This window comes from Stegodyphus dumicola, chromosome 1 (genome assembly GCF_044657685.1).
Source record: "Stegodyphus dumicola isolate Sdum_Otavi_A_Nest chromosome 1, ASM4465768v1".
Classification (NCBI taxonomy): Eukaryota; Metazoa; Arthropoda; class Arachnida; order Araneae; family Eresidae; genus Stegodyphus; species Stegodyphus dumicola.
In genome coordinates, this window is record NC_140768.1 from 204,179,684 (window position 1) to 204,207,007 (window position 27,324).

The 27,324-nt window shown below is 32.2% G+C and overlaps 1 protein-coding gene across 1 annotated transcript in view; it reads right to left on the minus strand.

Moving 5' to 3' along the window:
* LOC118199035 (hemicentin-2-like) overlaps positions 1 to 27,324 on the minus strand; it is a gene marked incomplete at its 5' end in the record, with an annotated part of 837,377 nt that overhangs the window by 620,645 nt on the left and 189,408 nt on the right. The window contains 2 exons of the mRNA XM_085806510.1: positions 9,233 to 9,547; positions 21,544 to 21,724. Coding sequence (XP_085662636.1) covers positions 9,233 to 9,547; positions 21,544 to 21,724 — 496 coding nt within the window. The remainder of the gene's footprint in view (positions 1 to 9,232; positions 9,548 to 21,543; positions 21,725 to 27,324) is intronic.

The window sequence follows — 27,324 nt, forward strand, 5'->3', positions numbered from 1 at the left end:
AAATCACATTCTGAAACCCCAAAATTGAAGTTTAAGTCGTCAAAGGAAACTTAATAAAATCAAATAAAATTTAATTATTTAATAAAAAAAGTTTTAATTTAATGTCTGCTCAAACGTGAGAAATTAAAAGGAACACTGCTGAAGATTGCAGCCGATTTTTTTACTTTATTCTCAACTACTCATTAGACACATTTTCGAATCTTTATTATTTTACATATGACTAAATTTTCATTCCATATCACATTGTTAAATCACAATTAATTTTGTTCATTTAATATATGCTAAATAGAAATCAAACGAAATTAAAAAAAAGAAAAACTAAAGAACAGAAGTTGATAAAATGTTTGTCACTTGAAAACAAGGATTCTCGAATTGCGTATACAGAAACATAATGCAAAAAAATGCATGAAAAACCTAGAAACACAACAAAGATTGTTAATATAAAACCTTTGTTTCCTGAAAACATTCACCTCTTTTATCTTACCATTTAAAGAAAGAATTCCTGTTGACGTAACGAAAAACTACACACCCAGTAAAATCATCTTATTTTAAATTATTTCTTTGTTCTGTCTTGAAGCAAGGTTTTTCGATTAAATTCTTTAGCTTTTCAGTTGCCTTTTGATGAATTTTTGTAATAGTTTCCAAATCTCAAGAGCATTTTTACCCCATAATTTATTTTTCTTACTAATGTAAATTAAGGTTTAATCCCTGTAACCGTATACCTCATTCTCTCTGTAACATTGTTTGGCCAAAAGTGAATAATATGCGGGGGAAATAAAACAAATTCGTTGTTACTAACTTCAGAATTGTTTGTAGCAGTTAAATTAGTGCATGTGAGAGTTCACAATAAACGAAAAATAACAATTAAATTCATAAAATGATAATAAATAAAAAATAAAAAAACGTAAAAAAAATCTGAAAATTTTAGATTTTATATTACGTCCAAAGGGGCATTTTTTTAACATTTTCGTGTGTTACCTTTACTTATTAAATATCATATTCTTAAACCTATAAGGTTAAAAGGTATTTCTCTCGCCTTCCTAGCGTGTCTTCGTGGTGTCATGGTTCTGCACGCTGGGCCGGTATTCCAGAGGTCCGTGGTTTGATTCCCGGGAAAGGAGGTTGCTATATTTTCATCTCTCCGGCTTCCAAAAAAATTCTAATGTCTCTGCAGTGGCGCCCGAACTAAAAGGGTTGTGGATGATGACTCTTCAACCCAGAATTTATCGACTGGATCCCCTAAAAATCCCAGTTGCCCTTTAAAAAGGGGGAGTATATAAGGTATTTCTCCCGCTTTCCTAGCGTGCCTTCGTGGTGTAGTTGTTCTGCACGCTGGGCCGGTATTCCAGAGGTTCGTGGTTCGATTCCCAACGAAGGCGGTTGCTAATTTTTCATCTCTCCGGCCTTACCAATTAACCTAATGTCTCTATAAGGTATTTCTCCCACCTTCCTAGAGTGCCTTCGTGGTGTAGTGGTTCTGCACACTTGGCCGGTATTCCAGAGGTCCGAGGTTCGATTCCCGGCGAAGGCGTTGCTAATTTTTCAATCTCTCTTGCTTCCCAAAAATTACCTAATGTCTCTACAAACCATAAAATTCAGTTCAAGAGCAATATCGAAACTAATTTTAAATTGAGCTTATCTTTAAAATTTCCGATACACAGTCGCACGCGCTGGAGATAAAAATGTTTTTTTCTGTACAACGTTGCCATGCCTCGGTTTGAAATCCTTAAGTTCGTTAATCAAAAATTCGTTAAAGTTTTACAAAATATAAAATGGATAATAAAACAATTTCCGAATTTCAAATTTGGCCTTCCAGATGCCCATATTCGCAGTAGGATTACGTCATTGAAACATGAATGGCTCCGGTACCCTTTTTTTATCACAATGCGAGAAACATACATATATTCATGAAGATTCTTCATTATTTAATTTCTTTAAATATAATGCAGGGCGGTAATGTTAGGAAGCAATCTGAAAAGTGATTCGCCGTTTATAGTTTTCAACGCAAAATGCCAAAACGAAATTAATAGTCCTTCAGGGCAAAATTGCCCCTTTGGACTAATAAAATAAAACAACGCTCCAGCATTTTTCGTTTTATTGTATATTTAACTGTAAAGCATTCGATTAATGTTCATCATTTCCATGAACTTAATGAAAGTATATTTTTAACATATTTTAAGTATCTGAAATAATTGGTACTGAAGTCCTTCTGGATATTCGAAAAAATCTGGATAACAGGGTTTTCTTATTTCCTACAGAACATGCATATATTTACAGTAGCGCGAGGAATACCATTTTGTTTCGGAGCATATTCTAAACTCCCGGAAAGGATGGTCTTGATGGTAGAAAAATAAAATTAATGCATATAGAATACAATGCTAGGTAAACTAAAACGCAACTAGAAATTAACTCAATACAGTTCCGCTACATAGTATAAAAAGCAATTTCTTTCCTAGGAAGAAGAATTGACAAAAGTTACCATGGTTGTCTGGTCTGATTCCATGGTTATCCAAATGTTACCGTTACTGTCCAGTCCTATTGCGGCTGATAAATAACAAAAGGAATAAAGAAGGAATTAGAGGCCTACGACTTCGTAACTGTTTTCCCATTAGTAATTATACATCACATATTTTTCAGGTTTGTACTTTAATCTACTAGTTATAAATAGCCTCATAAATTAATTTAATAAAGGTAATATATACTGCACTGAACTGTTGCTTTATATTATTTAAATAAGCTAAGGAATCAGAATCATATAGATAATTCAATAGCAAAGTAAATGTTTTGCTTGGCTTTTAGCGCAGAAAGAATTTAATACTTACCTATTAATGGGAGAGTTACTGTCTATTAATGGAGTGTTACGCAATCAGGAATGATCCATGATTCGACTTCGTAACACACGTGTATTTGATGTTAATTTTACTGCTAAAAACGGAGTTTAATTGTGGATGACTGAGCATTCATTGCAGTAAAAACGAGCCAACGGCATGATGTTAAAACGGATCCAACAAAAGCTTTTAGACTATACTGTAATCACATTCAGAATGTTAACAACAAATTTCTAAGTTTTCGCAATGTTTTTGTTAGGCTTAGCTCAAAAAAGATATGAATTTTCTGGCGCATGATCTTCTGTTTTCTGAGAAATTATGTCTTTATATTAAAACATGCTTGATTTTTTTAAGAAATTACAGCAAACTTGCTAAATGAAAACAACAATATTAATTAACGGAAATGATTATTAATTAATTAATAATACAATATTAATTAATCAACGGATGAAATTTTTATTTGTGTTTGGCGTTTGAAAAAACGAAAATTTAGCAAAAAATGGAAAAGAAAACTTTTTTAATGTGTCAATGATACGAGGACAAAACGATACAAAGTTATTATCGATGTAGATCGTTTTGTGAGAGACACAGAAATGTTGATGATGGATATAGGAGCGGTCGCTCTTCACAGTTTCCAACAGGTACAGGCACAAGTTAAAGTGGACAAGTCAACCAGAATTTCACCATTTGTCGTACATGTATATTCCCTCCGCATTAACTACCCCAGCCGACCGATTTAGAGAGAGAACAACCCAGTGGGCTGTTCTAGGGTCTTCCACAACTGTTTTCCTACCATCAAACTCACGAGAAGGCTTTCGGCTCGCAGAGTAATTTGAGGGCTCCCTTGTGGCACAGAGATCATACGAGTACGTTTACAAACATCCATGTCTTCTCTGGAATTCGAATCCGGGCCCATCGATACGACAGTCAGCTCCTCGAACCACTCTACAGGCTGGGCGGCTGCAATTTCGAAAATATTAAACAGTTGCTACTGAAAATTTCTTTTCCATCTCTTCAAATAAAAACTGTCTCTTCAAATAAAAACTGATGAGCTTAACATCAGCCTTTTAAAACAAGGCCAAAAGAATGCCAGAGAGTTCAAATTCAGATTAATACAGATAAGCTTAAATGCGTTCTGCTTTGAACTAAGTATCAAAAGGGTATTTTCCAACCCACAATTTGCGTCTACTGCAGGAATGGTTAAATGATGATTCACTAGTCGGCTATGTGTTTTAAAGTTCTAGCCCAGTAAGTCTCAAACTTTTTTATGAATTGCACAACTTTCAACCTTGCTAGACTATCATTCCCTTATCCTTCTCCTTATCAAAACTGGAAAAATACATGTAAATTTATTTAAATTTAGATAATTTTTATTGTGTTTTATAATTTAAGGTAGAAAAAGTGTTTAAAATATTGATAAATACCGACACTTGAGTAAAAATAATTTTTTTGCATTCATGAACTAAAAATAAATACTTAACAAGTAATAAAAGTTTGATTGCATTTTCTCCTAAATCTAAGAAACTCCCCCAGGATAGAACTTGCCCCTGTTTTAGCCGGTAAAACCAGCATTTTATATAGTCTAGCATTCACTATGTAGATCAACTGCGAGGAAGAAACCGTTTCAAAAGGAGCATGTTCCGCTAAAGCATCATTCCTATATGCTTTAGTTCTTCAACTGAGGGTTTTGATTCAGATGGTGCAATTTGAGACATTGCCCTCATTTCTTATTGATCTTTTTACCCCCATGTGGTTTCTTTTTGAGGTAAAGCAGAACTCTTTTTTTATAGCCCGCCGTGATTTTCGATGTCGTTTTGTTTGACATAGCCATGATTCTACAGTTCAATTAGCTGAAACTACCAGTAGACATGCTCCAACAGTCCTGATTTGTTTCAAATCATTAAGGTCAAGTACTATAACAAATGAAACAAAACAAAAACAAAAAACAAAAAAAAAAAAAAAAAAAAAAAAAAAAAAACAGGATCCCTGTTTATACGTTTTTTATTTTGGTAACATGCTGAGATGATGTGAGATGATGATTTCAGCCCTATCTTATCCATAACTATATGTTTGCGTATTTGAGGTGTCACATGTTCAATTTACATACATTTTTTATACATAACTCTTCTTCGCTGGCTGTTTCCATTATTTTGGGTACCGCATCTAAGCCATTCTTGTGTACAATGTATGTATATACTTGTGTATAATACATTAGTATTTGAGAAATACTATGAAAATATTTTAAGAAAGTTGATCCTAATTTCTAAAGTTATTAAGATTTTGGAAGTCAGAAATGATTGGAAATAAAGTGTGCCTCCACTTAGTATCCCCCGCATGAATCTCCGAACAATCAGCTCAATGTTCTAACTGCTGCATTTATGACAACACATGGAGAAAATGCTTTGAAACTTTATGCGCTTCTTGTAATTATTTGGCATGGCAAATATTATAGTAAATGCTAAAAGTATAGAATCTATTTTGGGAAATTTATTTATGTTAACATTATGCACATACAATCCTAAAAACACTAATACAGGTGTCCTGTTTTTCTGTTCCTCAAATTTCGAGAATTTCTTTAATATTTAGAAACGTTTAGTGGAACATGATTCAGTAAAATACACATGTAGCATGAAAGTCGATAAAAGAGTTAGCTTTTAGTTTTATTTGAGAAGATATGAAACATTGTATTTAGATCTTACCTAAAATTTTCATGAGATTTATCTATTTTACATGATGGATATTTAAATTTGTGTGCCACATATTCGAAGGATAACTGAAATATAATTAAATATAACTTAATAAAATAAACATTAAAATTTCCCTTTTCATATTTATTTTAAAAACTATTGTGTGAAAAATAAGTGGCATATGTTTTTACTTGCACAAAGCCATTTTAATGAATATTATTGCGAAAATTTAAATCAAAGCAAACGTAAATTACAGCTGGTACGTTTGGAAAATTTGTATCATCGCAGGATTTCTTTTGAGAACTGAAGATTGAAAAAAAAAAAAAAACGGATTTTCTGATTATTATGGAGCTGCATCATGGGGCCAAAATTAAAGAGCTATTATAAACCTGAGTCGTAAATCGAATAATATTACAATAAAGCAAGCATGAAACCAAAATAAATTCTAGAAAACTTTTATAGCGCTTCATTAAAAACTTTTGTGTATATTTCTATGTTCTAAACTTCTTAGTGAATTATTATTTTAAGATTTTGACTGAATATTATTCAAATTGCAGAACAAATATAAAATACTTTCATTGTACGATTTCATTGTCCTTCAACAGATCATTTTCAATTGGGAGAGAAGAGATGAATGAAATATGATTAGTTTGTTTATTCTTTTAGAATCTAATAGCGCAGTTTCTTTTTCTAAGCCCATACTTGAAATATGATTTATAACGATATATACGTGAAATATGATTTATAAAAGTGGAAAATATTAATGTCTCAGAAACAACGATATTTTGATTCATTACACTAAAATAAATTCTGCATTCAAGAGATGTCGGAGTTTATTAATCGTTCCCATTACGTTGTTTCTATTTATTAAACGCTAAATGGACTGTATGGAAAACATCGAAAATATTAATCATTGTTTAGTGTTGATTTTACATCAAATGAAAACGTTTTTCCAGCCGAAAGACAGATTGTGAAAATGAAATGCTAATTTTATCTGGTCATCTGACCACGTATTTTAAATAAAAGAACATGATTTTTCCAGTTATTATAAAGCATAGACAAAGAATGGTATAAAATACTTAAAATGCAGAAACGAAATTTAAATGGTCCCAGTCGCTCGAATTATGTGGCAATATTTCAAGAAAAGAGATTTTGTTTTCGTATTTAATCAAGCAATGAAGCTATTTCATTTTAGGATGCAGGATGTTTTACAATTTTGAAATTACAGTGCTTTATAGATTTGAATCTTGTGTTCGGTTGGAAAACTTTAATATTTCCTAATGAGTTGCTTGCTCTGCAAATATTACTTTACATAGCTTAATACGAAACGATGAACTATATATTCGCTATTTTCATACCATGCATTCATTTTAATAATTGAAGTTTTTATTTTCACACATATCCAAATACTTGGGTAGACACTTGTTCAATCATAATTAAATATGATAAATTTCTATGTACATTAACAAGAAATAACGTAGTTATATAAGCTAAGGTAAAGCGGCGCGATGTTGACAGAGCAGCAGTGAGGAAAGGGAGAAGAATGAATATTTAAGCTAAATCTGAGGTATAAGTAGAGCTAGTCAGTGATTGGGTAATATTAATTTTAGTTGCCTTTTTCCAGTAACATTACATAACATAGAAAGCTCTCGAATTCGGGAAAACAGATGAATTAGGGGGAGATCATCAAATCTAGAATGTTAATTTTGAGATCGCCAATTATTTTTAAAGCAGCTATCGTATTTTGTTATATCTTACATGAATGTATATATTATATGCATATGAGCATGTATACATGGGAAAATGCACGTACGTATGCATACATACATATATTCCTGAATCCGGTTCCGACAGCAGAAAAGTACCCAAAACTTTTCATATAAGATGAGCTGTGAGACTAAGTTTCTTTTAAATACTACGTTTTAGAAAAGAAAGACGAAAATAAAATTTTTATATCTCTCTTACAAAAATTTACGAATGAGATGTTTTTTGAAACTGCATAAAAGTATTACAGTAAAAAGTTAGGTGTACATGTATCAGAATGAAAACTGCAAAAACATACCTTTGACATTAAAAAAGCTTAAATATATTTGCAATAGCTTCCAATTTCAATTGACATCAATTTAAATTCAAAAGTAAATTCCTAAAGTAGAATTCAATGTTTTCAAGATCGCACAGGATGGTATACAGCATAACAGACGCTAACTGTTAGCGCGAACAAGAGTTGTGGGTTCGACTCCCGCGTAAGGTTTGGGTCTATGTGTGTATCGTCTTTTCTTGTCATCACTTGTGATGCATCTTGAGTAATCGCGATGAGTGGTGATGAGAAAATTAAATGATTATTCCAAGTGAAGCAACCTCCAAACCTTTGTGTTCTAAATGAAAAAAAAATGATAAACAACAGACATTTTTCTGCATTAAATAATATCTGTTGCATGTGAATGAAAGCAGCTTACGCCGTGTAATCTTGAAAAAATTTTCACAAACAATTTTACACATCACAGAGCTTTTAAAATATATCCAAAGTATCAAACATTTCATAATACTTAAAACATTCTTTGAATTAGATTGGCGTTTTGAAGATTAAAATTTTGTCTATTTTTACTAAAATATGTCAGGTGACCAAAACGTTTGTTGTATAAAAGCTTGAATTATTTTATTCAGTTTCTAAATTAGGAACATCAGTCTATGACCAAAAGTAGAAAACTGAGTAGAAGTTCTGAATTATCCTTCATAGTTTCTGAACTCAATGCTTCGAAAGTAATAATCTGAACCGAAGTATTCTCCGGATTTCAAAACATCATACATAAAAGCAAATCTGAAATTTTTTCAGAACAGAGTGAATTCATGATTCGTAGTATTGTACAGGAAATACATAAAATTTAATATTGTATAAGAAATACATAAAATTAAGAACTAATTGTATCTTTCATTGGCTAATGATCTAAAAGTATTTCTTTTTTATAAGTACGCTTTTTTGATACCTTGGTTGGTTTGGTACTTGAAATACTACGAATTATAAATGTTGGAATCGATGGAAACGAGGCAACCAATGAATTGGCTAAAAAGGCAAAAAATCTCAACAACTCAATCCCCGTCATTCTTGAAGCTGCTAATGCCATTGCTAGATATAAACGCAAAAAGAAAATTACAAAGACCATTACTAGATTAAGAACCTGCCATTTTAGAGGAATGGAAATTAATGAAGATGGTACCAGATATTACAGAACTTGTAGAAATTACCTCGAAACGGAGTTTCTCCAGAACACATCTTCACCTGTCCGGCAATAATTTTGCAGCACTGCAAAGCTTGGGGGATTATTTTCTCGGGGAGAGCTGTATAGTGAAAAGACTGTGGAACCGGCAAAGGCTGTGATTTCCATGCAATGGATCCATTTGACTTCTCAAAGTATGCGACACCAATCAATCAGCCAACTCTTTTTTTAATAAGAAACCGAAATTTTTTCGTCTATTCTTTATCAGCCCACATAGTTTTTCTTGTTTATTGGTAGGATTTATTAACTTAAATTTCCTTATTTCAGTGAGGAAGGCGTTACATTGTTACATTTAAATTATCATTTTCTTAAATAATGGAAAAACCTATATTTTATCAGTAAGGTCTGACTTCAGATGTATTTTGTAGATAACTTTTTATCACAGAATTAGTCATACATAACTTTTAAAATAAAATATCAGAAATTAAAAAGAGAAACTTACAGAGAACTTGTATATCCAAAGACTTCAATAGAGGAGCTTCTTTGCCTTGTAGCACATAATTGGATCCTTTGCAATAAAACGTGCCTAGATGGTCATACCGGGAAACTGGAACTTGCACAGTACTGATGGTAGTCAAGGTGCCATCAGGTGCCTGATCTATGTGGGTCTGGGGCATCACATTAATAACATCTGACTTGTTGTACCATGTAGCGTTGGCTGCAGGTTTGGCCCCTTGGATTGTGCAAGTGAGAGACACGAGTTCGCCAGCTATCACGGGTGAAGTTGGTCCTTCCACTTCTAAGGATAAAGGCGGAACTGCAAAAAAGGAAAAATCTCAGTATCCATTATTGTATGATAAGGTACACTGAAAATTAACCAAAATCAATTTTTTAAAACCGATCAAATTAATTTCAGCAGCATTTCTATCGTCTGATGAGTAATGTCCTGTAGAAATGAAATCTTTAAAAAAATGACTGGGTTATTCTTTAACTTATGCAGTTGCTTCATTAACCTTTTCCCGTGAGTTAAAAAGATTAATTGGCTCATTTGATGCAGCCATTTATTCAAATATTCGCTTATTGAAGAAAACAAAAATGAAGGTAAAAGAGTCTGCCATACTACTTCATATTAAGCAGTGAAGCTTTTCTTCATACTTACGCCATATACAGTTCAACAGCAAAATCACAAACATTTTAAAAGCAGCATAATAGCATATATTCAGAACTCCCAATGCGTGTTAAGTGTTGTCATACAATTTTTGGCTTGCAAAACATTTTTTTCGTCTTTTTACTATTAACATTTTGTGTGTTAAATTTATCTATTAAATATCACGTTCTTACGACACATAATATTCAATTCAATAGCAAAATTACAAAATATTTAAAAACTTCTTTAAAATCGAACAGAATTTAAAAATATCTGTAGATCTTTCGATAGATACTTTTGTGCCTTAGAGATAAAAATGTTTTAATACGTATGATACTACCTCTTCTCGCTTTCAAATCATTGGGTTTGTTTATCATTAAATAATAAAATTATAATTATAATAAGATAGCATTAAAGTTTAATAATAATAAAATAATAAAATTAGCATGAAAGTTTTACAAAGCATGAATAAATAAGAAGAAATATATAACTTAATTCTATGAAAATACTGAAAGTTTTTTATTAGGCAAATCACGAATATCAATCGTTTAAATCAGTCTATATTAATTATAGATTGCTACCATTTAAATCAATCCAATTCAAAAGTAAAAAGGAGTATTCTTAAGAACTACATCTATTGCCGTCAAGTAGCTTACTTTTGCTAATCCACAACCAGACAGATCCAAATTGAAAGATAAATATCTGACATTTTGCTAAATGACAACAGACTCGAATGAAAAGTGAAACGACACAAAATCACATTTCGAGACTAGTAACTGTTTTGGTATTAGAATTATTAATAATCATACATAGGCCTTAAGTATAAAGCAGTTCACTCCATTTAAAATCAAAAACGCAAATAAAATATCCTAGATTAAAAAGATGTCGAAAGACTAGACAAACTGGAACCTAGACATTCTCGTGAAAATATTTAAGGCTGGAAAACGAAAGTATTTGCAAAATATCAAAAACATTATTTTAGAAAACATGAAGATGGCAGGAAAAGAAACAGAATTATTGAGTAATGTATCACAGTATATACAGTATAAGCACACTATTTAGTTATTAAAAAAAAAAAAAAAAAAAAAAGCCCAAAAGATCATTTTATTCCCTTTATTCGATTTTCGCTTTATTGCGGTGGACTGAAACCAAATCCAGTTTATGTATTTTCAGGAAATCCTGTATTGCTGAAAACGCTCAAATGCTGCATAGCTTTTAGATATTACAGATTATAAATATGCATTTAAGATTCAAATTTGAAAAGCTTATGCTTTACGAAAGACGCTTATTATTAATCTTCTATGCTATAAAACGTTATACTTCAAAGTTCCTTTTAAATTCTTTTATAGGATTTTGTTATAAACGTAAGCAGTTGCTCACTAAATTTTAAAGCATCTGAAGATTTATTTATTTATTGGAAATCTAAAACAGTATTTTCAAGCAACAGCTCGTATTTCGCAAATAAAAAAGAAATGTTTAAAGGAAAATCATGTCAGTATGTACGACTTCCATCTCATTCTGCCCACGGCTAGATAAGGGTTCGTAGCGAAATACATCATGTACCTTTACTTACCAGTAAACATTACGTGATTGGGACGAGGATTCCCTCGTCACGTGCAATGGACACACTCTGCCACGTAGCTTCGTTCCTCATCATGAGAACTGAACCGAAGAGAATTGGGGACGGCGAAAAATGTCCGAACATCGTGAGACTACTATCGAGTACAGATGGTTCAGGGAATTTTTTTCTAAATCGTTTTTTATTCTTTGGAGTTTTATAAGTTGCCGCACTTACGTGACAATCCGCTAAAACCAAGCTCTCGGAATGAAGATTAGTATTTTCATTTGAAGAATAATGGTGTAATCTTGAAAGTTTTCGTTAAACTCATAAAATCGTACTTAGTTTAAATAGTCTAGGTACAGAAAGCTGGACATCAATAACCATTTCAGTTAAGTTTCACTTCTTTTTTCAAACTTTTAACGGGTTTTCATGATAGAAAACAGTGTTGTTTTCATCTGACTTGTAAACGCAAATGTTAAATCCATGAAATAATGCACAATTATGAGTGAGATAAAAAGGCATTGCGTGTGCTGCGTCCATATGTCAGAAATTGTTTAAATGAAAAAATTATAATTTGATTGATAAGGAGTTGAAGGCATTCATGACATATGTTCATAGGTTTAGTTAAACAACATTTATAAGCAGTAAAGGAAAGTCTCAGATACGATTATCTGAACGTTTGCTCATATAAAATATCTGAAGATTACTGATATTTATTACAATAGCATAAAGGCCACTTTAACGCTGCTTTTCTGTGTATCCTTACCTACTAAAACTCATGTTTAATGGTAAAGCAAAAAATAAATTCAAAAGCACATAAATGATAAGAAAATTAGAAATGATTTAGATTCATTCATAATTTTAATTGCAAACTTCATAACTTAGTTTGGAAGTGCAAATTAATTTCTATTGCTATAACAATGATTTTAGTTTGGTAATGAAATGCATTGATTTAAATATGCTTTTTGATAGTTCTTAACTTTAATTCGCATTGAAATCAAGTCTTTGCATTGTCAGTGCTATAGTAATAAAAATTAAATTAAAAAAACTCTATTGCCAAAATAAGTCATTATAATTTTTGGCATTTCTCAACTCTAATTTCTAACTGTATTTATTAGAAAGTAGCAAAAAAATCTTAAGTTATTTCCTGAAATCTTCTTTTAGTTCTTAAAAGTAGCTTTGCAACTTTCTTTATTTTTGTAAAACAAATCGCGTTTTGTTATATTTTGCTAAACTGCTGAATTGCCAATAGTTATAACATATTATCATTTGTCTTACAGCTAAATGAATTTAAAACTTTTGCAGACAATCTGACTAAAGTAACATGCTAGGCAAAACCGATGAATATGTGCTTTTTGGATAAGACTTCGTACTTTTATCATTTTACTTTTAAATAATGGAGATAAATTATTTAAAGATAATATAATATAGCAGCTTCTATCAGCGATTTGCTTTTGAAACCAGAGATCTTTAAAATATAGTCTGTGCTCATTACAGCATTTGATCATTATAGCGATCTTCCCAACAGAATTACTGTTTCTAAAAGTAATATGATAATGTTTTTGGCTTTTTTAAGACTTCATAATTTTATTATTTTACTGTTTGTAGTTCAGATAATGTATTTAAAGGAAATATAACTGCTTCTTTGGGGATTTGAACCAGATACGTATAAATTATAGTCTATGCTCCTTACAACAGCTGCTAATTATAAAGACCTTTTCATTTCAACTACCTTTCCATTACAAAATCTGAAGAAATTATGTTAAATTCAGTTTAATTTTAATTATCATTTGCTTTCAAGCCACTTTTTTTAGGATTAAAGTATCGTTAAAATTAGCGTTGATTGTTTTTCAAAAGTCCTTAGCATGTTTAACTTTTCCTCCTCTAAATGCAATGCTAAATGAACGTTATTAAAAATAATATTATTTATGTTTATTAAATGTGAATTTAATTATTTTTACAGGGTTTCTTATTTATATGAAAGCAGTATCTTTTTATATATGGCTAAAAGCATTATCTTCCATCGAAAGCTTTAATATTTCCCATTTTTAAATATTAGTATTTACAGACGATTATCTGGTATTAATACGACGAGTTGTTGCCAAATAATTCTTTCGCAATATTCGGTTTTTGTTTTATTTTTTCTCTTCAATTATCCTTCTAAAAACAATAAAATTTATATATTCGTAAGTATTCATATATTAAAAGCAAGTTTATCGTAAAATTCGCATATTACAAAATACGGATTTTTGATAATTAATAATAGCGAAGCAAAACTTGAAAGTTTCACTATCTTATTCTCTCAGAAATAAGGTTCGCTGGAATATATCATTTAACAGTCATGATGCAAAACGAAATTTTTGATGAAGATCTTGCACATTTCTTCCACTATAAATAAGGAATTAAAATTAAAACTTTTCTCAAAATTAATTAAAGATGCAAAGTATTCAGTCATAGAGAGTTAGGTCGGATTCATTATGAAAATTATCTTTAGAGCTTTCCACTTAGAAAGGAAAAGGTTCTTAGAAAACGTTTTGGAGAAGAGTCTAGCGTGTTAACACCATAATGTATAAAAAATATGAAGATAGATGCATAAAAAAATTTCGTCACTAGGAAACGAACCCAGTGTAAAAGCACATCTGCTGAAAGCTTTAGTTATTTTTCCTATAAATGGGTCTTATGTTTTAAATAGGATAAAGAAGATTAAGCAGAAATTCTGGTGAGTATCTTGTAATTTCAAAGAGTTTTAAGTGAAATGAATGCTACAATAAAACATTTCACTGTTGGGAAAAAAGTAATTTCCTAGCCATTGATTCGTAACTCTTTCTCTTAAATATACCAGAAGATATGCATGGGCTTCGAGAAAGGATATTTTAAGCCTCATTTTCTTTACTTTAGTTTAGTTTTAGTTATATACACCGGCCAATGAATTAGAAACCTAAGATCAATATTTTATTGAACCACCTTTTGCACGGATAAGTAACTGCTCTGATTCGTTTGGGCATCGAGTCTACATGCTTCTGGAGTGCATTTATACGTCCAGAGAATACCATGCATTGGCTATGCAATTTTTTAGATCTTGTTAATCAGATGGAAGAGGAAAGCGCTGACGAATGTGCGTTTTTCTAGCCTATCCCATACATTTTCACGGGGTTAAAATCCGGGCTATGTGGTGGCAAGGGAAGGTGTTGGAAGTCAGACTGATGTTCAGCGAACCAATTTTGAACACTACACTTCTGGAACGATGCATAGTATCATTATCGTCCATGAAATATCCGTAGCCATCAAGGTAAAAATGCAACATTGCAGGGTGCACTTGATCTGCTAGTATATCTAGGTATCTCATGGCTGTTTGTTTATCCTCGAGGAACACCAGGGCAGCACTTTCATACCAGCAAAACATGACCCATATCATGACACTCCCACCAGACACTTGCACAGTGCAAATAAGGCAAGGTAGATTCATGGCTCGCCGAGTTCGACGTCTCCCATCAGTGCAAAGTAAGGTATAGCGTGATTTATCCGACCAAATTACCTGTTTCCAATCCTCAGATGCCCAGTGTCGTCTTTCTTGAAACCACTGCAAACTAATTCTTGTATGTCGGGCAGAAATGAGTGGTCTGCTCACAGGCACCTGACCATGCATCCCTATCCTCTGCAATTGTCTGCGCGTGGTTCGAGTTAAAATCTGTTGGAAAGATCCTTGGTTGACGATCTGTGTCAGTTGAAGCACAGTAGAGTCCCAGTTCTGCAGTAAAATTCATCGGAGATGCCGCCGATCACTCTTTTCGAAAACTGTTGTCGAACCGCAGTTACATCTTCTAGAGAAGAACTGTTGGGTTCTGATTCCAACTTTTGAAAACCTTTCATATGACTGCTTTTGAGAACCCAGTGAGATTTGCGGTCTTCGAAATCGATGCCCCTTCTAAACGGGCTTTAACAATCTGTCGCTTTTCCCATTTGACTTCATTCAACGTGAAAAGCATTCTTATGCCTTACTTATACTAGCATTCTAACCACGTGTAACAAACGTCATAAAAAATGTGAATACTTCAACCCTAGCCCGCATTCAAATAAAAATCTCGAAGGTGTCTAATTCATTGGTCAGTGTGTGTATGTGCATCTATCTAAGCTTCGCATAATAACTTAAGGATTAATATAAAAATTTTGGTGATTTTTGAAAACATAAAAAAAATTATATGTTCATCTTAGAGGAAAAATTCTATTTAATAATGCATTCATTCTACTTGAATAAATTAAATAAAAATACCCTCTCTCTCTAAAGTTAAATTAGATCATATATTCAAGATAAAAATTTAGTAAATTAAGCCATCTTTTTAGTTCGCATTGTCAACTAAATTAAGACATTTAGACCAAATTTAGAAAAGAAATGTAAAACAAAATACTGGTAATTTTATTTTCATTAATCTAATTAATACCTTCATCCATGTTCAATATTTTAATAGGATTAGCTAGAAACTTAGTAATGTAATATCATGCATCCGTTATTTAGTTTATTAAATTAAAGAATAACTAGAAGAAAAAGGCAATTTTACGTAGAAAAGAGTGTTCGCCGAACCTTTTTGAAAAGTAGATTCCCAGCGGCAACATTTTACTCCGAAAACCATACAATTGCTATTAATGTATTTTTGCGAATAATTAATCAATTAGAAGCGAGACAGTGAACACCCGGAAATCCTCTTTTCTCATTGCGAGATATAGATGACTTCTAACTGATGATCAATTCGAATTAACTTTTGAAGACGGTAACTTCTTCAGGAATTAGTGGAATGCAAAAGAAAATCTCTCAGACATATAAGATAGTAATTCAATAGTTAACAGACAAACTTCAAGAAATCTGTCGCACTGTTTTGACAACTTTTTTTTGAATATTATCAATCAAATAATCAACCTGAATAGCCAAACTGAACAGTCTGTGCTTTTTACCTGCCCATTAATTTGATCTAAACGTATGTAACGTGCAATGAAAAGTGAAACAATTCAACAAATTCATTCATAAATGTCATTTCGAAGTTTACACATAAAGGCATACAACATTTTGCCTTTCATTTAGTACAGCGTAATTAATAACTGAAATTGCTGATCTATAAGAGCTATATATACAATTAGACTATCATGCAATACTCTCCGTCTCAACGTGAAGGAAACTTTGTCAGCATTCATGTTTTATAAACAACAAAAGCAAGAATTGCTAAATGACTAAATCATTTAATGTCTAAATTATTTAATGATTCAAATTACTTTCGGTTTTAAAATTAATGATTTAAAAGGAATGAAATTCATAACCTGCTAATGGCTAGTAATTAGCTGCTGTCTATACTATATGCTTTAAATACCACGAATATGCCAAATACTTTAAACTAAAATGTTTCAAGACACACAGAGAAAAGCTGTGTTAAGAAAGTGAAAAAAAAAACATATTTTAACTAATAGCTGGCGATGCAAATTAACACCTCGAAGTGCTTAACTGAAGATATAATTTGATGAAAAGCAGTATGGTATGCAAGTTCAGTAAATTAGTATATAATTTATCAAACTTCCAAACTGTATTATCGTCTAAAGTCACAGAGGAATTAGTAAAGCTGAGATTTATGTCTTCTGTAAAGTGCATTCTCTGGTTAATCCATTTTTTATATTAAGTGCTTAAAAATGCCTTTCTGTTTAAATCATTCTGATAAAGAAGCAAAATATACGATTGATATTTTGATCTTATGAACTCAAAAAAAATTTGACTTTTTATTATGAGAAGTTTGTTGGAAAAATTTAAAACTCAGTTTAACGATCAATAAAACTTTTGGTCTTTACAAGAATAAATTATAATAGACAAAGTAGATGTATTATATGTATATATATTTGTTATAAAGCAGAATGATGTTGAAAATTCTCTTTTTGGACTATGAAAACCTTTAAGAAAAAATTTAGAAGCTCGTTTACAAAGTTGTTTCCATTAAATCATATTACACATAAAACTCAAAAATAGTAGTTCCATGAAGGTGGATGTGTTGACTATATACCGGGTGGCCATAATTAAACTGACAGTGTTCACAGTGTTCTGTAGCGCGATCTATTTGCGAGAATGGCGCCATATTTTGCACGAAGATTAAACAGAACGGGGGACGGAAGATTCCGCGAAAAAAATAGTTCCAAAAGTCAACGCTAGGGGAATATTTGGCGCTGTGTAATAGAAAATAGAGTGTTAACAAATGCAAATTAATACGGAATAAAATTACCTTTTATTATGGATATGCCTTACAGTACGGTATGGAAAATCTTAAAAAAGATTATCAACTTCTATCCGTACAAGATCAGCCGTGTACAGGAGTTACTGTACCCCGACCATGATAAGCGATTGACTTTTGCTCTCACCTTTCTTGCCAGAATGAAGGTGGATGATGCTTGACCGTGATGGATGATCTTATGGGGAGATGAGGCCCACTTTTACCTGAATGGAACTGTGAATACCCAGAACTGCCGAACTTGGGATGACAAATCACCACATGCAGTCTCAGCAATTCCTTTACATTCACCAAAGGTAACTGTTTGGTGTGGGTTCATAGCGGAATTTATTGTAGGTCCATTCTTCTATGAGAACATTACCCCAACAAGACCGGAAAGCTGTTCTGTTACCGGAGAGAAATATCGCCACATGTTGAACAGCTTTGTCATTCCGGCACTTCAACAAAGACAACGCCTGGGGGAAATCATTTTCGTCATGCAAGATGGAGCTCCTCCACACGTTGCTATACTGGTGCAACACATGGTACGACAGAAATTCACAACAGAAAGAGTCATTAGCCGCTACTTTCCAACTGAATGGCCACCTCGGTCGCCCGATCGTACCCCATGGGACTTCTGGCTATGGGGTTACCTTAAGTCCAAGGTCTATCAAGGAGTGGTCCTAGACCTGGCTACGTTGAAGGATAACATATCACGGACTGTACGGGAGATTCCTGCAGACATGTTACTTTCTGCTGTTGTGCATAAAACAGACATTTTGCCACTCCTGTATCCAGTTTTATAGTTTGGCAAATCAGAGTAGCCATCTCTTTCTTTGCTGCATTGTCAAAGGAAGCCGAAGTAATGGTCGCCGTTCTGATAGTCCAATGCTGCTGCAAAGGTACACGGTTTTACAGTTTTGCAGAGCTGACCTCACAATATATCTGTCCTCTTGGGCATTAGTCATGGGAGGGTGTTGCGATCCTGCATGTCGTTCAGTATGACCGTCAGCAACTCACTGATTCCGAAATCATGGAAAGATAATCCGCACTCTTGATAGGCAATGATTCTGCCTTTATCGAATTCCGACACTTACTGGTAAGCATTTCTTATTATTATTCGAAGTATAACACGATGTTCTGAGCACATTCCGACCTTACAAAGCGCTTCCCGAGTGAGATATCCACTACACAACTTTTCTTTTATACAGTGTTTCAGATGTCGTTTCTCCCTCCTAATTTCGTCTAAATTAGCTGAAATACTAATCCTTAGCAAATCCTAACCTTTTCTTCCTTTCATGTGATTTTGATGTTTGTCAGATCCTTCCTTCCTGGTGCTGCAATTTTAATGGTCAACAGTGTAAACAGAATCCCGCTTCAAGAATACGCTTTGCACTATTCTGCGTCACTCTGCAGCATATGCCGTTACACTTTCACTGCAATTTTTCTGCACTGCGAAATATTTAGAATAGTCGCTGCTCAGGACTAAAACAAACATTTTCCAAGGTATAAATACTATATATAAAGTATATCATTCTTCTGACGTTTGTTGTGTCTTGAATAACCCACGTCTCTTTGTATTTTTCGTATTCTTCTATGGTTCTAAAATGTAGCACTAGCATTCTTGTATTGTTATAAATTGTGACGCGAATTTAGCATCCTTAATACCAGTTTAAGGAAAAATGCATCGTTGAAGAATATTTTTTGTTCAAACAAAAATGATGTTTTAACGATCAAGCCAGTTGTGATTTTCTCTCCAGTCCGATCCAGATCTACTCAGCAGTTCTTCTCGGCCATATCTAAAAAGTGATTGGTTTCAAATTTTCTATTCAGCTCTCTGCATGCAAATAGACCTCTAAAATATAAGACACACATACACGTAAATACATATACATTTTTATATGATATAATTTATATAACTTACATTATATAATATATATTATATATATATACGCATACGTGCATACACGGTTTATGTGTCTGTATATATACGTAGGATAAAAATATGCAAAGCAAACCTCTAATTTTAATTGCAATATTCCTTATATTTCGCATTTTTATTTGGGTGCTTCTGATTTCTGTCCTAAAGATAGTAACTGTTCATAACATAGCGGTCTAAACTGCCTCATTTGAAAATTAAACCCGCATCTTAAGATGTTTCAGAACGCTCCAATACAGACACCTCTTATATAAACACTGAATAAGATTTCTTTTGATACCACAACATTTTGATCTCTCCGAGGCTGCTTCTGAATACATCCTACTTGTCTGCGTCGATATAACACGTCGTCGCTCGCATCTATCTATCTTCCATTGTATGTCTTAAAATGTAAGCTTCCCAAAATTATGGGTGTGCATATTGCTCCCATAATGATATGTGAATTAGATTGTACATGTAAAGAAATGTGTTATCCAGGAATAAAATTATCTTGAAATTTACGACTACATCTGTCTGCAAGAGTCATCGTTCTATCTGTGCAATAAACGTTTGTGGTTTTTTGCATATGTATATAAGAGGTTATCGGTAACTGATTTATCGAAAACTAAAAATTTACCTTTGGATAAATGAACATTTAAGTTCATTCGAAATTTAAGTGATAAATATTGAGCACGTTCGTAAGAGTGTGAAGGCGAACTACGGTCTCGTTCGACTTTCAGAGGAAAAATACACTTAATCAACTGTGGTTTATTAAGAAATTGGATCCGAGTTGCTTATATTTCTAGCTGCTCATTACTGATGTGATGACTACAGGACTCGAAGAACACGTAAGAAAAATATCATCAATTGCTTCCCCTACTTAACAAACGACTGATGGCAGAAGAAATAATATTTTGGAGTCCAAATTCAATTAACAAATTATCGATCGTCATATTGTGTTCATACCGCTAAAGTGTCATTATCGCTTTGACAGTCACAGACCTTGAAAAACTAACTATTCCTTGGGCGAGTACTTTACTCGTCAGTTCCAATTACAAACTGAATGCGATGGTCAATTTACCGCTAGATATCATGATATGAATGTCTTTGATTCTGGGAGAAATTATTAGTTTGAAATGTATGGAATATAACACATCTTTAGAAATATTAATATCTGATTAAATATCCAATTAACAATAATAATTTGTCAACCGTATTAGATATTAAAAATAGCAATGTAGCTGCAGGGAAAAAATGAAGTTTGATACAGCTGCAATAAAAAATTAGATTAAAGTACGCATTCAGAAAGCACATTTGAACATGCAGCAAATTATATGTTGTTACATGATAAAAATCTTTGAAGTTGACTGCAGATTAGAATGAGACAAATTTATTCCTTTTAATCATTTTAATTAGAGACTTATTTCTATGCAAAAAGTACGTTTATGCTCTTTTGCCGTAGGTAAACAGGTAAATAGAGTGATAACTGCTAATTAAAGGGATAGAAATTTAATAAAATTATGGATACCACTTTTCTTTAACAGAAGTTGAAGGAAAGAATAGGAATGAAAATAAAAAGAAATTATAGTTATTACCGTAACACTATGAATGATCAGAAGTAGGATACGTTTTTTCAATAATAGTTTAAGAAGATTCCAATGCGTTAACTTTGCATTATTTATGTAAGTAGCTAAAACATTTTCTAAATTTTCTATTACATTCGTCAAACGGCATGCTTGTAATTAATATTTCGTTATTTTCTCAGATGTTTCCTGTGTTAAAGGTGAACTTAAAGTTTTATATTAGCTATATTTTACACTACTTCGCATACAACGGAAAGCAATAACATTTGCTGGAAATGATATTACACCAACAAAAAAGTTATGGTTTACATTAAAGTTTTTTTCTCTCACACTATGAATGGAGACTTAAGTAGCATTTCTAATCTTACCATGAAGATCTATTTCCACCCAAGACACAAGGGGATCGTCTATAGCATCGTTGTCGACATGGCATTCGATTTTGGCTCCCAGGTCCTCTCTTTTCAGTGTCACATTCACTCTGGACTTAACAGTTGAGGCCCCATTCTTCTCTATATGCACATGAGTTTCGGAGTCCAGCTCCTCACTACCCTAAAATTATAAAAATAAAAGTGAAAGACGGATTTGAAAATGGAACAAGTGCCTGATATGAAAGCACTAGAAAGATTCTAATCAACAAAACTATCTATGCATAAACTGAAACGAACATTATTAATAAAAAGTGGTACAAAGAGTGCAAAAACGTATTTGCATTTACGTCGACATCCTGACAGCATATCTATTTTTTTTTTTTCTGCCAGTCATACTTATCGCTTGGAGTAAAACTTCAAGAACGTGCTTTCTTCTCCATCTTCCGTTACTGATATGGTACTTCAGCTGTTTGAAGTTTATTCTTGCGAATCCGTCAAAACTCGCATCTAAAATTTAAGCAGTACCAAGAGAAATAGTCCGTTACTCGCTAGGTAATTTAAGAAATTCATTTTTTTTTTCAGAATTTTGTTAATTTTACCATTCACTTCAGGGTTTAAAATTTTGCTTCAAACCTTCTTGATGATTTCAATAATTTAAAAATGGAACACAGAGGTTAACATTTAAATAATTTAAACCACACGAACCATGCAAAGCAGTAGAATATTTTGAAAAACCTTGAACTATTTCACGCGTTTCTATAGCTAGAAAAAGAAAATTCAATCGCCTTGCTTATTCACAACATATTTTTCAAATCAAACTAATTTAGAGCCGAAGAAATAAACAAGCTGCGTAAAACTGATCTCAATACGGAAAATGCGTTCTATCAATATTTCACCAAATGCAATTTTCAACGAGTTTTTTTGCTGGCAGGAATTTCATATAGTCTCGTGATCCTTTCTTTCTTCTAACTAGTTAATCTACACGAAACACAGCGCCGAATGGATTCCCTTTGCGAATGTAGTAAAATACTGCACTACACTTCCTTCAAAATAGTTCAAGTGAAAGGCGTTTAGAGAAAACGTTGCCTGTTATATTTCGCTTTCGCAAATATGATGCGACTTTTGGAATTATGATCTCCAAAAGTTCAGGAAAGACTAAATACTAATTACATTCTTTAAGAGAAAGTGACGCCATTCTTTATTAAATAACCTAAATTTATAAAGAGATCTAAACTCAATTATTTAATATTTTGTGAAAAGGAAACATACAGCTGCATGTAATTCAGTTTATTAATTACCAGTGTTTTTTACTTATGATGAGTTATCAGGGAATTATTTCCAGCTTGTTACTTATGATGAGTTATCATGGAAATGGTTTAATTGGAACTGAAACATTTGAAGTTTCCTGCATCATAGCTTTTAAAAATAAAATCAAAATTTAAAACTTAATGAAAATTCATCACTGAGAATTTTAATGCTTCAGATGATTTTTATGAGAATGTTAATTAAGCTTAATAACCTAGACAAATGTAGTCGATTTCTAAAGTATTTGAAAATATTTTACATGTCTGCGGCAGACACTTTTAAAATTGCATTAATTTAGAGGAACAATTAGTATAGTTTATTCCAAGGTTAGTTACAAATGTCGCAGTTTTAAAAAAGATTTTGTAAAAATCTAGATTCCTCTTAAGGTTTTTTGGAAGAATTCAGACTTCAGATGCATTTTAATCACAAAATATTAACTGTTAAACACCATCTGAGTTGCATTATAGAACAAGCGAAAATTTGACTTAATTTATTTTTAGATTAGAAACTAGAAGATAAATTACTTGTATTTTAATGCATATTCTGAAGCAATATCTATAGCCCCGAATTTAAAACGAAGAAATTTTATTTTAAGAGGCATTAATTTAATACTTAGGTAAAAATTTTATGATTATAAATCACAATGAATTTAAAGATACATCATATTTTTATGCATAAAGCGTATTAATTATATAAAAACGAAAACGCCAGTGAAAACTATCTTTTCAAATGAATTTATTCAAAATTTAATTTTAAATATATTTATTCTTATCGTATAACACATCGATACGTTTTAAACATAAAAATATCATAAAATGTTTAGTTATGATTTATGTTTGTTTAGGGAAAAAAGAGAAAAAAAAATATGAAGTTTGTTTTAATTTAAAATAATTAAAGATGCAGAAAAAATATTAAATATTGCTAAAATATATCTTGACAGCAATATATTTTTAAACTTTCATTTAAGATGTTTGTTTGCTAAGAATTAAGTGCTGATACTATGGCATTTATCAAGGCTAATCAAACAAAATTTATCAAGGCTTAAACACGATTAAACTCTTCGATTTAATATTTGCATGTGTAGGATAGACCAAAAAGAAACGTTGGAGATTTAATGTTATCTTTGCATTCTGTATTAAATGCTTAGCTGCAAACTGAAATACATTTTGCATTTTAACAGGTCCTGAAGTTTGTTTTTTGATTCGGTTTCCCATTTTGTTCATGGAAAATTACATTTTCCAATAGAGTTTATCGTTTGCATATACCGGAAGAGCTTGTCTTGAGCTTTCCGTATTGATCCTTACGCAGTTTTGTGTAGTCTTCAATATTCTAACTAATAAATTCTTTGAAATCCATGAGAAATTCGTCAAAACTCGTACTTTAGTATTTTAACAGCCCGCTCATGACTTAGTCTTTTAATGGTCCAGCATTTTTATTTTGTTCTTAGCCTATTACATTTTATTGATTCTCTTGATGATTCTGATTTGAAAATATTTCGATGAAAACACCAACAAAAGAGGGATTGTGAAATTCTGCTGAAATAAACAAAATACATAACATTTATGTCACTGTGATCTATAATGTGTCATGACAGACACCCGGATTGAAATTCATTATTTATAAAATATTAAAACAAAAAGCTCACAAGTATTTCCTTAAAATCAGAAAGATGCTTTAGTCCCAGCTCGATGTTATGATGACAATAACAAGTAAACTTCGACGCTGAATTGACAAAAAATGTCAATAAGAAAGATCTCAGTGCATTTAAAAAAATATAATAGAATTTGTTTAAACACAACAGCACGAATTCTGTATAAATGCTTTGGTCTTTTAGCTTCAGATATTTCATACATATAGGATTTCAAGATGTTACAGAAGCTGTTTGCACATTTTTCAGACGATTTTCATTGTAATTTCATAAATATTTTACCTATAATATTTATGTTTTAAATGTTCTCTCCGATAATCCTTATTCTTCACTATCTTTCTACAGCATAATTTCCAAGACATACAGCATTTTGTAGTACGGAAAGAATAGACGAAAAGATTTTGTAGTACGGAAAGAAAGTAGCAGATAATAATTTTACTTTATCTCATTGCTCACGATTAGCTTTCCAAAGTATACAAAAGCAAAAGGGCAAAAATACATTGGTGACAAAACAGGAGATTTTAATAGAGATCTGAGTGAAGGTATGGCCTTGATACCCGTTTCTTGTCCCATTTTTTCCAGGAAATTAACTATAGGTTTTGATGTGTCGCTGCTTTCTTTGTCTTGATGAAGTTCTATTGATTAATCACACTGAGCAGACGATAATTTATACTTTCAAAAATATAGTTGCATTTAAAAGAATGTTTCTCAAGCGGAAGATTTGATCTTACAGCAAAGTAATATGCGAGAAGCCTTTCTGTTTAATTTTTTCAATGTAATGCTAAAGTTCAACTTCGAAAAGTCTTTAATTAAAACTGATATGTTATCTCTTGCACCATAAAAAAGGAAAAAGACAATTTTTACTTGTATAGACTTATAAAATGAAACCTTCTCAGAGAGTTTCTAGTTTTATAGAAGAGAGAAGACGAGATGCCGCCTGTGGTGAATCACAAAAATCCTGGACAGCTACATTATAAAATATTTATATATTATTCAGTATCTGTTTTCAGAATCCATTTATCGGTATGGTTATAAAAAGACGGGAATGATAAATAAGGATTTAATAATCATTCTGGTGTAGAGACATTAGGTTAATTTCAAAAGCCGAAGAGACGAAAAATTAGGCACCGCCTTCACCGGGAATCGAACCACGGACCTCTGGAATACCGGCCGAGCGTGCAGAATCACTACACCACGAAGGCACGCTAGAAAAGCGGGAGAAATACTTTATATACTCCCTTCTTTAAAGGGCAACTGGGGTTTTTAGGGGACGCAATCGCCAAATCATGGGTGTGGATACTCACTCAATACCCTTTTAGTTCGGGCTCCACTGTTAGTTTAGTTTTAGTTCGGGCGCCGCATTAGGATTTTTTTTGGAAGCAGGCAAGATGAAAAATTTGCAACGCCTTCGCCGGGAATCGAACCACGGACCTCAGGAATACCGAACGAACGTGCAGAACCACTACCCCACGAAGACACGCTAGGAAAGCGGGAGAAATACCTTATACTGGAATAATTATGTAGAGTCACACGGTGTTTGCATGAAAATTATTTGAAATAAACTATTATCTGCCAAAAGAACTTATTTCTATGAAAAGTATATTGAAAATTTTGAAGGTATTAAAATAATTATCAAATATTTCATTATATAAAGTAAATTATAGAATATTGTTTATATGTCTTTAGTCAATAAATACCAAATTGTATAGCTAGTTCATTTATTAAAATTTTCTTTATGTTTTAGTGTACCTTATTGATGCTAAAATTACGCTATGTATTGAATTCATTTTTTTTCGAAAAATACAGAAATATTAAAGACAGTGCACTAGAAATGAGTTATTACGTTAAACTTTCTCATATTCAAATAAAATGCAGAAGTTATGCAACTAAAATACGAAGTTTTTTTCCGCATTTTAATTAAACAATTGAAACTGTTGAGAAACTCAAACATTTCAAATTCAAAGAATCATTATCATCCATTAGCCCTGTCGTCACTGTATCCAAGTATTTTTATAGTGGCAGTATCATAGAAAACACAATACAACCCATTAAATAGAAATCATATAAAATTAAAATTATAGTTAATGCAAACTCTTTCTTCATTTGGTGCATTTTTGTAGAATGGGATTTTTATCTATAACTTCATATCAGTAATTCGATTTAGAAGTTGCTGTAAATTCGTTTTACATCCCATTTTTCTCGTTTTTCCATTCAAAAGGCATTTATGGCATTTTAGCTACTTATCTTTAGCTCTTTCTTCTATTTTTCAAAGTGTTTTATGCATGCAAATCCTTCTTCGCAATTAATCAGTGAAAAGGAATACCCGCGTCTCGCGATATTAAACCTCAACCAATAAATGTCCATTGAAATGGATATTTGTTACCGAAGAATGCAATAGGAAAGAATGAATCGACTTTCATAAAAGGCTAAAAGGAACAGAAATTTCAATTGGAGATATTTCTCGTACGATAATGAGAACAAAACCTAGAAAAAGACATTTATTAAATCCGTTTTATTGCGATTTTAAAGACGAGAAAGCAGAAAAGAAGCCACTTAGATAAAAAATGAGTCTTCAGAAATGAAAAAATACGTTAAATAAATTCTATAGACTGAAGCCGATAACGACTTGATTTGTTTTAGTTTTCCTTGGGAAACTTCGAAACTTGTAGCGATCGGCATATTATCGTAATGATTTGTGATGCTGAAATTCAAGCAAAAGGGCTTCGAGTAGCTTAATGTATCAAGGCAGATAAGAATGTCGAAGCAGGGCTCGAACAGCAATGGTTCCATTTTTCGATATGCGCTAAAAATTGTTAGCAGACAGAGAG